The sequence below is a fragment of the Arachis hypogaea genome, chromosome 11 (assembly GCF_003086295.3).
Source record: "Arachis hypogaea cultivar Tifrunner chromosome 11, arahy.Tifrunner.gnm2.J5K5, whole genome shotgun sequence".
Taxonomy (NCBI): Eukaryota; Viridiplantae; Streptophyta; class Magnoliopsida; order Fabales; family Fabaceae; genus Arachis; species Arachis hypogaea.
The window spans coordinates 16,971,735-16,986,803 of record NC_092046.1 but is presented as its reverse complement, the minus strand read 5'-3'; the positions used below and the strand labels follow the sequence as shown (position 1 = coordinate 16,986,803).

Genomic DNA, 15,069 nt, shown 5'->3' with positions numbered 1-15,069 from the left:
ATCAAGTGACAGGAACAATTATCAAGAGGAATTGCATTCAAAGTTGTAATCTTGTGTAATTAATTGTAATTAATCGTCAGTTATGTGAGATAGATTATAAATACTAGGAAGCGTTAGGGAATAAGGGTTGGAACTTTTACTCAGAAAAACACTCAAGCACAGTAGCACACTTACATCCCACTGAATTCCTGACTCTGCAATCGAGTAACTTTTCTGTAGGGCTCCTTCCATCTTTTCATTCTTTCAATTTACTTTTCTGTAAATTTATCATTTCAAGTAAATTTACTTTCCAAGTATTCTTTATTTTCATTGTTCAATTTATCCTTCTGCATTTTAATTTCTCATGTTAAAGTCCTTTGATCCAATCAAAGGCATTTTATTGCTTTCTTTTTAATTTCAACGCGAAGTATTTTCATTCGTAATTTATTTCCCTTTTGAAAATTTTATCTTTTTTCTATTTCTTCTTCAATTTACAAAGTTTAATTTATTTTTATTCCCAAAACTTATCTAATGAAAGACACTTTGATGCACTTTTAAAAAAATTAGTACCTGTAAAGAAGAGTAGGTTTCGCTCCCAAACCATTAGAATCGAACCACCATCGATTTGCTAAAAATTGACAAAACAAATATTTAGCACAAACTTATTTAATTACACACTATAAGTCTTCATCGAAAGTAGGGTTAGAGTTACCTACATGACTGTAATGTTTGGTGAAAAACCAAAAATCACTGTTTGCGTTGCCTTTGCCAATGCTAAATCTGGTAAAAAAAATTTCTCTGAATTTTTAGACAATAGATTTCTCTATTAAAAAATTCGTTAAATAGTAACAAAAATTAGTATTGTGAATATTTTTTTTGTAATTTGTGCCTGTTTTAAACCCTATAAAAATTCTTTCTAACAATAGGACCAACTACCATCACTATTACTATCAATTTCTTCATCATCATTGTTATAACAAAAGGATCATTTGTTATTATTTAACATATTTTTTAACAAGATGCTGGTATTCTCCCAAAATAATGTTGTTAAAGGTCGAAATGTCTCATTTTTTTGAATAGAGATCGCATTGTCATTCGAAAAAATGAACATGAACCGAATTGAATGTTCCCTCTTAATTTTAACTTATTGCTTATATTCTTAAAAAAATAAGATGACTGTATATACATCAAAATATAAAATAACTAACGTTGTTATATTTATTTATATATAACTCACAAAAATTACTTAGGAAATAAAATTTGACAGCATCACAAGTTCTAGTTTCTTTTGTTTATTAGATTTCATTATACAGTACATAAAGTAAAACTTCATATTCGTAGTTAGTAATAATCACCAATATTCTTGAGAGAGAACATGTTGAGTTGCACACATTATACATGTTTTCTTTCTTGACAACCGCATGCGGGAAGACGCGCCTATTGTCTCTACGGCATTGCCATTAATGATGTTCAAATGTACAATACTTTGCATCCTACCTTTCACACAACCTTAATAAAAAAGGAAGAAGAAGAAAAGGAAACACCAAAAATGTAATCGCGTTATACAAAGAGTGTCCTTGGTAGTTAGATTAAGCTTTAGTCCGATCCTATCGCAATGTGTTTTTTTATTAGTATGTAGGAGTGTTCCTGAAACTCGAGCTCAAACAATATATTTGTACATCAAGAAAGCGTGAAGTGTGTGATAAAAATGACTGAGAACTAATCTCACAAGTCACACACGTAAACAAATATTCTCTTAATAAACAGAGTAGAGTGCATAAACATGAATTTTTGGTAAAAAACAATGACAAAACTAAGAAAAGTGACTGTTTTGACACTCCAAAGATTTTGAATTTAACGAAACAACTTATGAATTAAAGAAACAAATTTATGACTTCTAAAATATAAAATAAATTAAAAAAATACACCAACTCTTAATTCTTTGTTGTTGCCATAAATATGGCTGCCAACATGGCAAGAAATACAAATACATAATTTTCTTAATTTCTGTTTAAACTTATAATACAAAAATCAATTACTCCAAAATATGAGTGCAAATAAACCAGATCATCAACTTGTCCAGATTTTGAAGGGGACAACTTCACTTCACCCTCTCTCTCTATTTCCTCTTTCTCAACCCAAAAAACATTACAATAAAAAAAGGCTTCTCATTATGTTCCCTATTTATTTTCTTGCCAAACCCAATTGTTGTGTTACATTTCTATAACTTAAAGGTTTATGCCTAATCTTGGTAGAATTATGTGCAGCATCCACAATGTTATTATTACATCGCAAATAACATAACTCTAATGGTGTAGCCAATGCAAGTTGATGTCAGCTTGGACCACTACTATGTTAAGACCATTAAGGGTGGTTTTCAAGTCTTCCCATAATTCCTTGGTCTCTTCATCACATATCACATCCCTTAAGTTACCAAGGTCCATTATTGAGGATGGCAACTCACTTAAATTGGAGCAACCTCTCACATTAAGCTTTCGCAAACTGCATAACTCGCCCACTTTCTCTGGCAAATTACTAATGCTTATGCATTCAGAGATGTCGAGAAGTTTCAAGTTACGAAGCCTGGTGATTGATTCTGGCAACTCTGCTAAACTAACACATGAACTAACCCTTAATGATTCCAAATTTACCAAGTTTTTTATTCCTTCAGGAAGTTGAGAAAGCTTATGACACTTTGTTATGCTTAGCTTCTTTAAGGAGACAATATTGGAGATCCCATTAGGCAGTGCCACCATATTGCAGTAATCAATGTTTATCTCTAATAAACTTGGCAGCATTTCTGAAACTTCTGTAGTGCAATTTTCAAATGCTTCATTCACATTGCACATGAAAAGTGATATCTTCTGCAGATTCTTCAATTGAATTCCAGCCTTGCCAAGGAAAGGAACCGAAACCTTCTCGAATCTGATTCTTTTAAGCTCGGATAGATAACCAAGAAGTTGGGAATTATTTAATTCCATTTGAAAGAAATCATAATTTGATACTATCAAAACCTTTAATTTTCTCATTTTCTTCATGAACATTGGTAAGGTGAACTTTGCAGCTCGAATATTCAACACTAAAGCCTCAACTTCAGATGGCTCCAAGTTGCACCATTCTGTTGCGAATGCTTCGTCTGCAAAAGAGGTTAAACTCAAAATCAGTAATCAATAACACAATAATTTTGCGAATTGTTTGTGCATCAAGAAGAAAGAAGCACAAACCGGTTGATATGGATAGTACACGAGCTTTAATGTGATACTCTTTCTCTGTAGTCCACCATTTTGGAAGGTCATTCCCACTAATGTCGAGAATCAGTTTATTCCTCTCTGCCTCTGGTTTTTGGCTAGTTTGAAGGATTGCAAGCTCACGAAGAAGATCATGCTGCATGACATAGTGGTAGCTATAGTCTACTGTCTCACTCTCAACGTTCCTGATCACATGCATGAACAAATCATTGTTACTATATATTATTTTAAACATATCCATTGATGATTCATTTCTTAATTTATAAATACACTTAAACGAAATTCTAGATGAATAAACAAGCTGGACAACACATACAAGGAAAGGCATCAATTGTATAAGTTTTACTTTTGAATGTTGAATTTCACATTTTACACATGAAGTTTTTGAAATCTCTTAAGTTCAAACTTAAGTTGATTGACAAATTTGGTTTTAACTGTTAAGGGCTAACTCCTAATTCTGTTTCCTAAGCTGTAGATTGGTATTCTTCATGGTTGACGAACTCATGAACGAGGAGAATTGTCAAAGACTAGGGTGCGTGCTTTGTTAATCTTGACAAAATAATGATATATTTATTTTCTTTGGAATTTATGATTAGTAAAACAAAAATATTATGTGCACGCTAAAAATCAACTACCAAATCAGCCAATATGTATTTATGTACAAATACATGTACTGTTTAACTCAATTTCAATATGTATTTTGTATTTCAACATGTATTCTATACAAGTGGCTTATTTTTGGTGTAAACTTAGTATAGTTATTGTTAAAATTGAATGAAATTGCAAGTTGAGTAAGACATTTGTCTTTTTTTTCTTGTAATGCAGAAAATTCAACTGTTCTGTTTCCAGTATATGAGTATCCATCATACCTTGTGACAACAATATCAGCCAAATTCCAGTTGACTAGTTTATAAATATTCGCTAATGCACTTGTGTCATCGTCGCCATAGAGCTCAGTCCACATATCAACAAGTGCAGCAGCAGGGATCCGCTGGTCTTCGGGGAATAATCCTAGGTCCTGGAAACACTCAATGCCCATAGGATCCAAGAGATCAAAGCATTTTTGGAGACTGTCAAGCACGTCGCTGCTAGAATGAAGAACCGAACCACCTCTCGATAATTCTTTGGCCCTTTCTTGCCAAACCACCCGCTGCTGCTGACTGAGTGATCTGCCATTCACTCTAAGTGCCATAGGAGAACCGCTGCAGCCTCTCACTATCTGCAAGTTAGTCCATTTAAATGAAATAAGAAATTTCAACCAAGTGTTTTATAGATCAAGAAGAAATAAGAAATGAAAAAGTGGTGTATGTACAAGAAAATGATGTATCATGTATCATGTATCAAAAAGCATTTGATTAGCAATTATTTTTCCTCTAATTCTCAATATAACAATGTAAGAAATTTAAAATAGGTTCAAGAAAGCATTGAACAGAACCCTTAACAACATCATCAGGAACATAGAAGCTATAGAAAGTTTGTATTCTAAATTATACTGGAGCAACAGAAATTACCTCTTTCACGACATCATCAGGAACATCGGAGCTGCTATGATTTAGAGATGCCGAGTGCTGAAATAGCTTTATGGCATCTGCATCTCCAAGGGGTTTCAAGACAATTGGATTTCCGAATCTTCCAATTACGACTCTTGATGTCACTAGAATCTTGTAATCTTTTATATGGAACTCAAACTTATCAACCAGAGATTCTGATCCCGGCCAAACATCATCCAGTACTAACAATATTGGATTCTTTCTAACCAGCTGATTCAGAAGATTTTCTATTTGGTTAAGCATTTCTTCATCGCTTTGAAACTCGAGTGTCTCATAACCAGTGTGCTGAAATAGTTTCTGCACAATGGTACTCAACTTGGGCTTTTTTCCAAATGTTACAAAGAAGATGTTGTCGTTGAATTTATCTAGACAAATGTTACGGTTTAGTAATTTGAAAACTCAACATCTTATAATGGATATTTTTATATAGAAAACCTATTTCAGACTTTCACAAAAGGGGAGCAAACATTGATAGCTCAAATGTCACAAAAATGTATGCTCCAGCATGGCAGTGAAATGAAGTAGCAAAGGTTCAAAATAGTAACATTTTTAGCATTAAGTGTTTTTGGTTATTTCCATATAAGCTCTGGATTTCTTCTAACATAACGGACTTTTTTCGTCTCAAATAGGATTTTCGGTTTTTAAGACAGACATGTGATTTCAACTAAACATATAACTATAAGTCTACAACGATGCATTTGCCTTTGATGAGTAAAATATTTTGCTGTTTCCCTTCTTCATCTACCACATAATATCTACAAGAAGAAAGTGAGGGAACTGAAAGAAGAATTTAGATCTTCTAAATTTTAAATTTTTACTTGAGAGGGTAAAGTGTGATCGATGATCTTTAAATAGTTTTTCTCTCATATTTTCTTTTAGTCTACCTATGAAATGAATGGTGAAAGATCATACTTTACCTTCTAAAGTGAAATTTAAAATTTAAAAGATCCAAACCCGCAAAAGAGTGGAAGAATAGTCCAACCTTAGACAAAAAGTAAGTCCCACCCTATAATGTGTGTTGATATATTAAAAATCGCTTTATCATAATTTAGATAAGTTAGCTTGTTTTAGCTTAAGATATTTTTTTTTACTGTATAATTTATTTTTTATACTACTAATACAATAATTTTCTTTAAAGCAAATAATAAAAGACAAAAAAAGAAGAGCTTTTTCATTGAAAGTATAAACTTATAAGTTTTTTTTATATATTAAACTTACTAAAAACTAAAAAGTCTTTCTGTTTCCTTAATAGTAGCAATTAGGCTTTTATTTGCTAAACTAAAATAAAGTTTTTCTACTTATATATAGGTATTTTTTACTTTTTAATTAATGAATTTCATTGTCCCTATTAAATCTAAAGCATCTTAATTTCATTGACAAAGGCACAAAGCGACATAATTGAAATCTCAAATACTGTTTGTTAAATTAAATGTTACCTTAAACTCCTTTTGTGACTCTTATTTTTTTTCATAAAATTTCTAACTTCTATATATAGTAGTGCACATGATATTCAATACTTGTATTACTATCTATGCAACTTAGAATATCAGCAATATAGAGAGTGTAGGATAGTAATCAATAATCATTCATACCCTTAACTTCATCATCCCAGCAAAGCATTTTCGCCAATGTACTCTTCCCGGAACCGCCTGCTCCGGTCACCGTGAGCACCACCGGATGATCACCAATCCGGTCATCCATCAACTTGAGCTTCAGCTGCTTCAACGGAACATCAAACCCAACAATAAACGCAGGGGGTTTAGGAGGTGAACACACACCTCTCAATTCAACTCTCTCATTTCTTGGAACCATTTTACTCAATTTCCCAATCTCAACCTGAATTTCCCTAACCCCACCCTGAATATCTCTAACTCCAACCAGCGCCTCCTTCACATCCCTCGTATTAATTGCTTGCAGCTCCAATTTAAAGAACTCGCAAATCGAATCGTAGAGCTCTTCAAGTTCCTCTTGGCGATTCGCTTTACCACAGCAATCCCACCATTGGAGTTTAGAGCACTTGAGAACGAGGTTCTTGCCACTCTCCATCTTCTTGATCAACCTCTCTGTTTCCGATTTCGGCCGATCCAGTTTCGCGTCGATGCCTTCTATCTGTTTGATAAAAGGTTTGAGTGATTTCAATGTTGTCTCCAATTTTTCTAACGAGGGTTTAAACTTATCATTTTTCTCCTTGATTTCTATGACAGTATCTAACAGTGCCTCGATTGCGCCTCCAACAAGAGCGTCTATAACCACAGACATATCCAAAACTCTAAATTCAAACTGAATTCATGGGGAAGATTAAGAAATAGGAAGTTGAACTAAAGAGTTTTTATATATATAATTTTTGGAAAGCAAGAAGAGGCACACCACACAGTGCAAGTTGCGTTATAAAATTAACAAGTAAGCTTTAATGAAAGGATGCTTTCTTGAGACGCGGTTAATTTAGAAAGAATCAAATTCTGCCTTCGAATATAGTTCTCACTCGTTTTCGCCAGAATTTTTAATGTGAATGCTATATGTACGTCTACCAACTTTCGAATAACAAGCTCAAAGTGGTCCTCAGCAAAATCATCATTCAAATTCTAATTGCACAAAAAAGTTATAGGATTGGCCGACATGAGTCAGTTCTTAACTTATTTTTCGTTAATGATTTGCTCACCTGACTTGATGACATGGATTATTAATAACATATGTAATATTATAATTTGGTCACGGGTAATGATGGAATAATAAATTCATAAATGACATGTAGTATGATAATATAGATAAGAGGTCTACTACACATACAAGTTTTTTTGACTTACAAGTTTTACAAGTTGTTACACATACGGGTCTTTTAATGCGTTATTCAGTTTCCAAAGCGCTACACTCACCGTGTATTATGAACGACTCCTCTTCCTCTTCCTCTTCCTCTTCCTCTTCTTCTTCCTCTTCCTCCATGTATTTCTTCGTTATTCTCTTTGCCTTTTTATTAGTTGTTTTACTTGCGTTTATTACTAGTATTCTTGCTTCGTTTTTTTTCGATTTTCATGGTTTCTGAAATCAAGCTTTGAAATCGTTTTGAAGATAATGGAACTTCAGAAATACACCCAAACGATTATAGAAATACACCCAAAGGATTACAGAAATACACCCAAAGGATTACAAAAACTACACCAAAAAGATTTAAGAAATACACCCAAAATTCGTTGAAGTACACCTTATGCATAATTCAGAACTCTTTCTCTTTCTCCTCCTCATCTTCTGCTTCTTCTTCTTCAAAAACGATTTCAGAGCTTGATATCAAAAAATAATGGAAATCGAGAATAACAAAGAAAGAAAACAGAGAGAAAAGCACATAAATGAAGAAGGAGAAGAAGAGGAAGAGGAAGAGGAAGAAGAATGTGCAGCAAGAAGAAGAAGAAGGTGCAGTGAAATTGTGCAGTAACGGTTGAAGAAGGAGAAAGAGAAAGCAAGAAACGAAAGAAAAGAAGAAGAAGAGGAAGAGGAAGAAGAACGTGCAGTAACAGTTCAAGCGCGTTAATATAATGACTTGTAAAGACTTGTATAAAAAAATGCTTGTATGTGGAGAATTTCTCTATAGATAATAGTACCAATATTATTTGCTCAATGTTAATTTGGTATCAGGTGCGGTGTAGAGAACAAAAATGTAGCAGTGGTAACTTAGGCTAAAAATATAATGTATTTGGCATCGGTTACGGGAGTCAAAATTAATTCAATTCTAATTTCACATTCTCTCAAGTACTCTTTTTTTCTCTGTCTTTTGAAATTCTAGAAATTCGTTTCTACAGATTTTTTTTTCTATAGAATTGATTTGTTGTGTTTATCATGCGGAATTTTTTAAAATCATAATTCGGTACTGAATTGTATCAAGTAATATTACAGTGAGTAAGTTATTATTTTTACGAAGATTAAAATACTAAGCAACAATGATTAATTGATTATTTTAGTTAGACAATTTAAAAAATAGAGAAATAAGAAAAATAAATGTAAACAGAAGCAAAACAATAAATAACAAACAGTAAATATGAAGACAATAATAGTAAGAATGATAAGATTTTAGAGATATTCACTCTTTAGAAAAATAATTTTTTTGTTAATTTATTTGAGACATGCAGAAATCAATCACAACATGTGTTTATAGGTGTGTAATTTTCTCTCTTGATGACAAAAGGAGGAGAAATTGGTATAGAAATACTTAGTTATTTTGTAATTTTATTTTGGAAGTATTGAAACTATTTTGGATTATTTGATTTTATTGTCATGATTATTGTCTGACTACATCTATTCATTATTGATCAAATTGCAATGTAGTTGTTACTGAGATAAGCCTCAATGTAGTCCCTGAAGTTGCACTCGAGCCTCAAAGTAGTCCCTGAACTTAAAAGTTCCTCAGAGTCATCCCCGAACTTGTACTCCGGGACTCAAAGTGGTCCTTCCGGCAATTTCAGCACACGTAGCGCAACCGGAAAGCTTAGCTGGCAGCGTTGGTGACACGTGGGACTCACAAAAACGATGTCGTTTTGGTTGTGTGCCAAAATGACATGAAACGACGTCGTTTCACGCTCACTACGTCCCTCCCTCAACGTTTCAATAACGTATTGTCTCCCTCCTCTCTAAACACGAAACAAACACAACACAGAGTGAGGTTTCTTCTTCTCCCTCCCTCAATCTCCAATGGCGCATGTGCGACTGCATTAACTGCACCGATTTCAGTGGAAGACTTTGGCTCTGGAGCATCGCTGTTTTCCTCGCCTTCATACACATAGTTGGGAAGCCCTGGTTTCTCTGAAAGAGGTAAGCCAAAAATGAAAAAAAATGTGGTTCCTCTATTTTTTGATGTTGTTGTTAATCTAATATTCACAAAAGTTCAGGCCCTTTTTTTCGATTGTAATTGGTGGGTATGAACGCCTCTGTTCTGTTCTTTGTGCTAGGGTTTGATCACTACTAGCTTTCGTAGTGGTTTGGCCAAGAAAATTGTAGAGTAGGAGTGTTTCTTGTGTTTTGATGATATGAAAACGTGTTCTCTATGTGTTAGGGTTTACTGCTGTTAGTGGAGGAGTTTCCAAAATGTTAATGTATTTCAGGAGAATGACTCTGATCAATGAATTTGTTAAACAGAGTTTGCATGATCACAGTAGAAGTAAAGATCTTTTGGGAGTTGAAATTTTTTGTAACTCTGATAATGGATTCTGAACTTGACTGATTAGTGAGAGTGATGATGAAAATTGTAGAAGAGAAAATTCATGAATTGTTTTAAATGATGATAAGCCATTATCTGAAGTTTAGCTGAAATGTGTTTCTGTGCTTTATGTGCTTCATTTAACTATTTTTCTCTTGGAATACACAATTATGATACTGGTTAGCTTTACATAGAAGACTTTTGGGAACTTTTTTTTTTTTGCCAAAAAGTTTCCAATGACTACACTTTTTCGAATAGAAAAAAAGGTCCTAATGTATATTATTACTATTCTTGAATGTCTTGAAGCCGTGATGAAGCATTGCCTATATTCAAGAGGAGACTCTTAGGTGCCTTGCTGGAGTTTTCTGCTCAAGAATTGCAGGTTCAGGTACATTGGTTTTTGTCAATGATCTTCTTTTCAAACATTTTATTTATGGCATGTAGGCACAATTGTATCCTTTTGTCTTCTGATTCTATTTTCGTCATCAATCATTTTGGTTCTGAATGTCCATGCTTATCCAAAAATAAATAGCTTCACTCATAGTTAAGCACACCTAGTTAGTGTTTGAAAATGGTTTCTAGGATACAAATATAGAGATAATGAGACAATAGTGATGGATACAAAGAGAAATGTATTTGTTAATAATTTTAACATTCGAGGATAAAACAGAAAAAACAAAATGTAAAAAAATTTTCATTTCAGTGTCCTGCCTTCACTATCTCCACTTGTTGGGAGAACGGAAAGATTTTATTGTTTTTAAATTTGTGTCCCAGAGACAGATTCTAAACACTACCTTAGAAATAAAATCTGTACATACAAGAATAATTCCTAAACTGCTCTTAGTGAAAGTGATGATGAAATTGGTAGAAGAAGATTAGGACTGAATCAATGCTATGATATGAAGAAGATAACAGATGCCATTTAATGAGCTTTCATTAACTACTATTTACCATTACTATTTCTAGATGGTTTTTCTTGTTTCATCTCCACCTTCAGTGTTGTATATTATTTTATTATTTTTTAAACTCTCTAGTTAGTGATTACTTTAGCTCCAAATTTGGCAGATTTTCTTTATTTCTGTGTGCCTTTTTTTGTTGGTAGTTTGATTTATGGCACATATTTCTTTCATGTGGGGTGGAGGGTTTGACACCATAAAGTTATGATCTTGCTTTCATTATTTTACTTGATTTGTGTGATCTACATTCTGGTGGATTCCAATGGGTTTTTCCAGTTAGAATTTATTTATGATTATATTCTTGCAAGTAGGAGTAGCTGATAATGTTTGATTGTTACATTGATTAACACCATATTCTGTGATCTAGTTCATTTATTCTATACCTTCATATTTCCAATCTATTACTAGCAGTGATGTCTAATTTCAAATAATGGGTGTGATCAATTAATTTTTTTTTTTGTAAATATTGGCATATGGGTGATCCGTTAATTACCATTATATTTCACCATGGAGGGTCGTTTATCACAGTGGCCGATGGGAGTATGTCTTACAACGGTGGAGAGACTTGTGAGTTGCCGGATATTGATACAGACACGCTGGATGTATTCTTCGTCCGAGACTATCACAAGAAAATTGGGTATGACAAGGTTAGCCAAACTTGGTGGCTGGTGCCTAATCGGCCTATGCAAAGTGGTTTAAGAGCAATAGCAAATGATAATGAGCTGATGGAGATGTGTTACCTGGCTCAGCAGAACAAGGGGGTTATTCATGTGTACTACAAACATGGAGTATCTGAGCCTGTGTATATTGAGGAAGTAGAACCAGTGGTTTCTGGCAAGGAGCTGATGCTGATACCAACCATTATTCCCACCCCAAAACCCACCACCAATGCCACAGCTGAACCAATTCCCAGCACAACACCATGCAATCCAACTTCTGAACCAAAGAATACTACTGAATCCACAAAACCAAAGGAGCCACCTACCTCATTGGCTGTTGGTAACCAAAACAAAGCAGAAAAAATTTTCCCCCAACCCACTGCAAGTCTTGGACCTAAGCCCAATCCACCACCAAAAATAATAGCCCAACCCAGTAAAAGCAAGCCCAAAATCCCACCAAAAAAAATGCCCCAACCCACAGCAATTCCGAAACCTTGGTCCAAAGAAAAAGAAACCAAGAAGGCTAAAACAAAGAGAGGCTGTAAGAATGTAAAAATAGCAGCAGCAGCATGTGGAAGGAGGCCACTGACAAGAGCTGCTGCTACTGGAAATATTGCAAAAACAACTGGTAAAGGAAAACAGCCCAAGACAACCTTTGTTGCTTTGTCTAGTTCAGAGGGATCCTCAGATAGCCATGACAGTGACGATAGTGTAGAGGATGAAGCATATAGGCCTGGTGGTGATGAAGTGTCCAGTGAAGAAGACTTGCCTCCGGATAGGTCAGCAGGAAAGAGTAATGTGAAATTGAGAAGTAGGCCAGGGAAGAAACTTACAAAAGGAAAGAAGTCTGTTATGGTTGAAGAAGATGGTCCTGTTTGTGCAGACTCAGATTCTGAGGATGATGAAATCATTTTTGGACCGATTCCTAAGTTTGGATCATCAGTTGCTCCTTATCATGATGTGCAGGATGATCCTTATAATGATTCTGATGGTGGAGACTCATGGCACTCGGAAGAAATGAAGACTCCTCCAAACTCTGAGGATGAGTTGGAGGAAGTTGATTCAGATGACGTATTCCCTGCATTTAGAGAAGGAGGGAGGTTTGGAGAGCTTAGGCTAGAGGTTGGAATGACTTTCACTACAAAAATAGAGTTCAAAGAGGCTGTGCATGAATATTGCATACAAGAGGGTAGAAGGATTTGGTTTAAGAAGAACGATAACGTGAGGATGAGAGCTGTGTGTAAGAATGCGAGCTGTGGCTGGCTTGTGTATGCCTCTAACAATACTGAGAACAACTGCTAGCAGATCAAGACATTCATGGATGACCACACCTGTGCAAGAGAGACCAAAAACAGACTAGCTAATAGGAAGTGGCTAGCCTGCAAATTGGTGAAGAAATTAAGAAAATATCCGAATCTGAGACACTCCGAGGCTGCACAATATTTTAAGACTAAATGTGATCTGGAACTAAACAAGTCTTCACTGACCAGGGCCTTAGGAGATGCTAGATCTGTTGTGTACGGTGATGCAGCTGCCCAATATGGCATGGTGAGAGATTATAGACTGACACTGCTGAAGAGCAATCCATGATCCACTGTCACAGTTGGGGTTATACCTCAGCCCAACCCTGATTATGATCCAATTTTCGAGAAGATGTATATCTGTTTGGAGGGATGTAAAAAAGGATTTCTGGCTGGTTGCAGACCCCTCATAGGCTTGGATGGGGCTTTTCTAAAGACTCGGCATGGTGGTCAGATATTGTCTGCAATTGGCCAAGACGCAAACAATCATATAAATGTTATTGCCTATGCAATTGTCCCTGTTGAGAACACTGAAAACTGGAGATGGTTCTTGGAATTACTTCATCAAGACTTGGGGGATTACAAGAAGAACAAGCTCTGTTTTATCTCAGATATGCAGAAGGTATGCAATATTTATAGGTTGTCACTTAAAATGATGTTTATACACTGGGCTGCTGATTATATATGCTGAATTAATCTATTGTGACTTAAAATGATGTTTATACACTGGTTGTGACTTAATAGTTCTTAGTTATAACAAGTCACTTGTTGTTACTTATTAGTTACCTATTGGGTGTGTTTCAACATGATGATTATACACATGGTTGCTGTCTATAGTTGCTAAATTAATCTATTGTGACTTAAAATGATGTTTATACACTGGTTGTGACTTAATAGTTCTTAGTTATAACAAGTCACTTGTTGTTACTTATTAGTTACCTATTAGGTGTGTTTCAACATGATGATTATACACATGGCTGCTAGGGACTAGTTGCTGAATTAATCTATTGCGACTCATTTATACAGTGGTTGTGACTTAAGAATTCTAAGTTATTTAGTGTCAACCTATCTATTGTAGTTATCTATATGATGTTAATACACTGGGCTGCTGTCTATATATGCAGAATTAATCCTGGACTGATTATATGCTGCATAATGTTCTGTCAATCTGTTGTTACTCATTTATCCTGTTCTGCATAATGTTCTGTAATAGTGCTGTGTAGGGACTAGTTTGATGTCACTTACATAAGTGTAGGGACTAGTTTGATGTCACTTGAACAAGTCTAGGGACTATTTTGATGTCACTTATATAACTGTAGGGACAGATTTGCTGCCTGATAACAACTATATGACCCCTTCTTTGGTATCTGAAATAGGGCCTTATAAATGCAGTTAAGGAGGTTTTTCCAGATGTCCATCACAGATTCTGTGTTTGGCATCTGTGGAAGAACTTCAACAAGTAATGGAAGGATCTCCAGCTTAGAGGGTTTCTCTGGGATTGTGCAAGGTGTACTAGCCAAGATGGCTTCCTTGATATCATCAAAAAGATTGAAAGGGTTAATAAGGAAGCCTGGGAGTATTTGAACAAGTGACCTAGAGACTCTTGGAGCCGGGCATTCTTCAGTAATGCACCTAAAATAGATAACATCTGCAACAATACCTGTGAAGTCTTCAACTCCAGGATCAAAGATGCTAGAGCTAAGCCTATTATCACACTCTTGGAAGAAGTCAGAATGTATGCAATGAGGTCGATAGCTAGGAACAAGGTGAAGCTGAATTCGAACACTGGAGTTCTACCTCCTATACAGCGCATCAGGTTAGAAAAGATACGGAAGGAATAAAAAAATTGGGTCCCGATGTGGTCTGGTGACGCAGATTATGAGAAGTTCGAAGTACATGGCTGGCCGACCAACATGGTTGTGGACTTGGGAAAGAGGCTCTGCACATGTGGTTTCTGGCAATTGAGTGGTAATATTTTTTAAATTCATTGTTTTAGTCTTATTATCATTATCAGCCTTTGTTGTAGGCTTACTGTTGTTGTCTTCGTTGTTGTGTGAATGCTGTTTAGGGATGCCATGTGTGCATGCGTGTGCTGCACTGGCAAGGGCTGGTAAGAGACCGGAGGACTACTGTCATCAGTGGTTGACCATGGAAGCATATAATAACACATATGCCTTCCATATCAATCCAATTC

The 15,069-nt window shown here is 35.1% G+C and overlaps 1 protein-coding gene across 1 annotated transcript; it reads right to left on the bottom strand.

Annotated features, from left to right (window-relative positions):
* Positions 1–1,902: 1,902 nt before the first annotated feature.
* On the bottom strand, positions 1,903–7,380 carry LOC112720424 (probable disease resistance protein At5g66900). Its single transcript, XM_025771369.3, has 5 exons — positions 6,370–7,380; positions 4,739–5,142; positions 4,097–4,446; positions 3,204–3,412; positions 1,903–3,115 (listed from the first exon to the last, which is right to left on the bottom strand). Exons 1-5 carry the CDS (start codon positions 7,034–7,036, stop codon positions 2,286–2,288), a joined length of 2,460 nt encoding a protein of 819 aa, XP_025627154.1. The 5' UTR covers positions 7,037–7,380; the 3' UTR covers positions 1,903–2,285.
* Between the last annotated feature and the right edge of the window lie 7,689 nt (positions 7,381–15,069).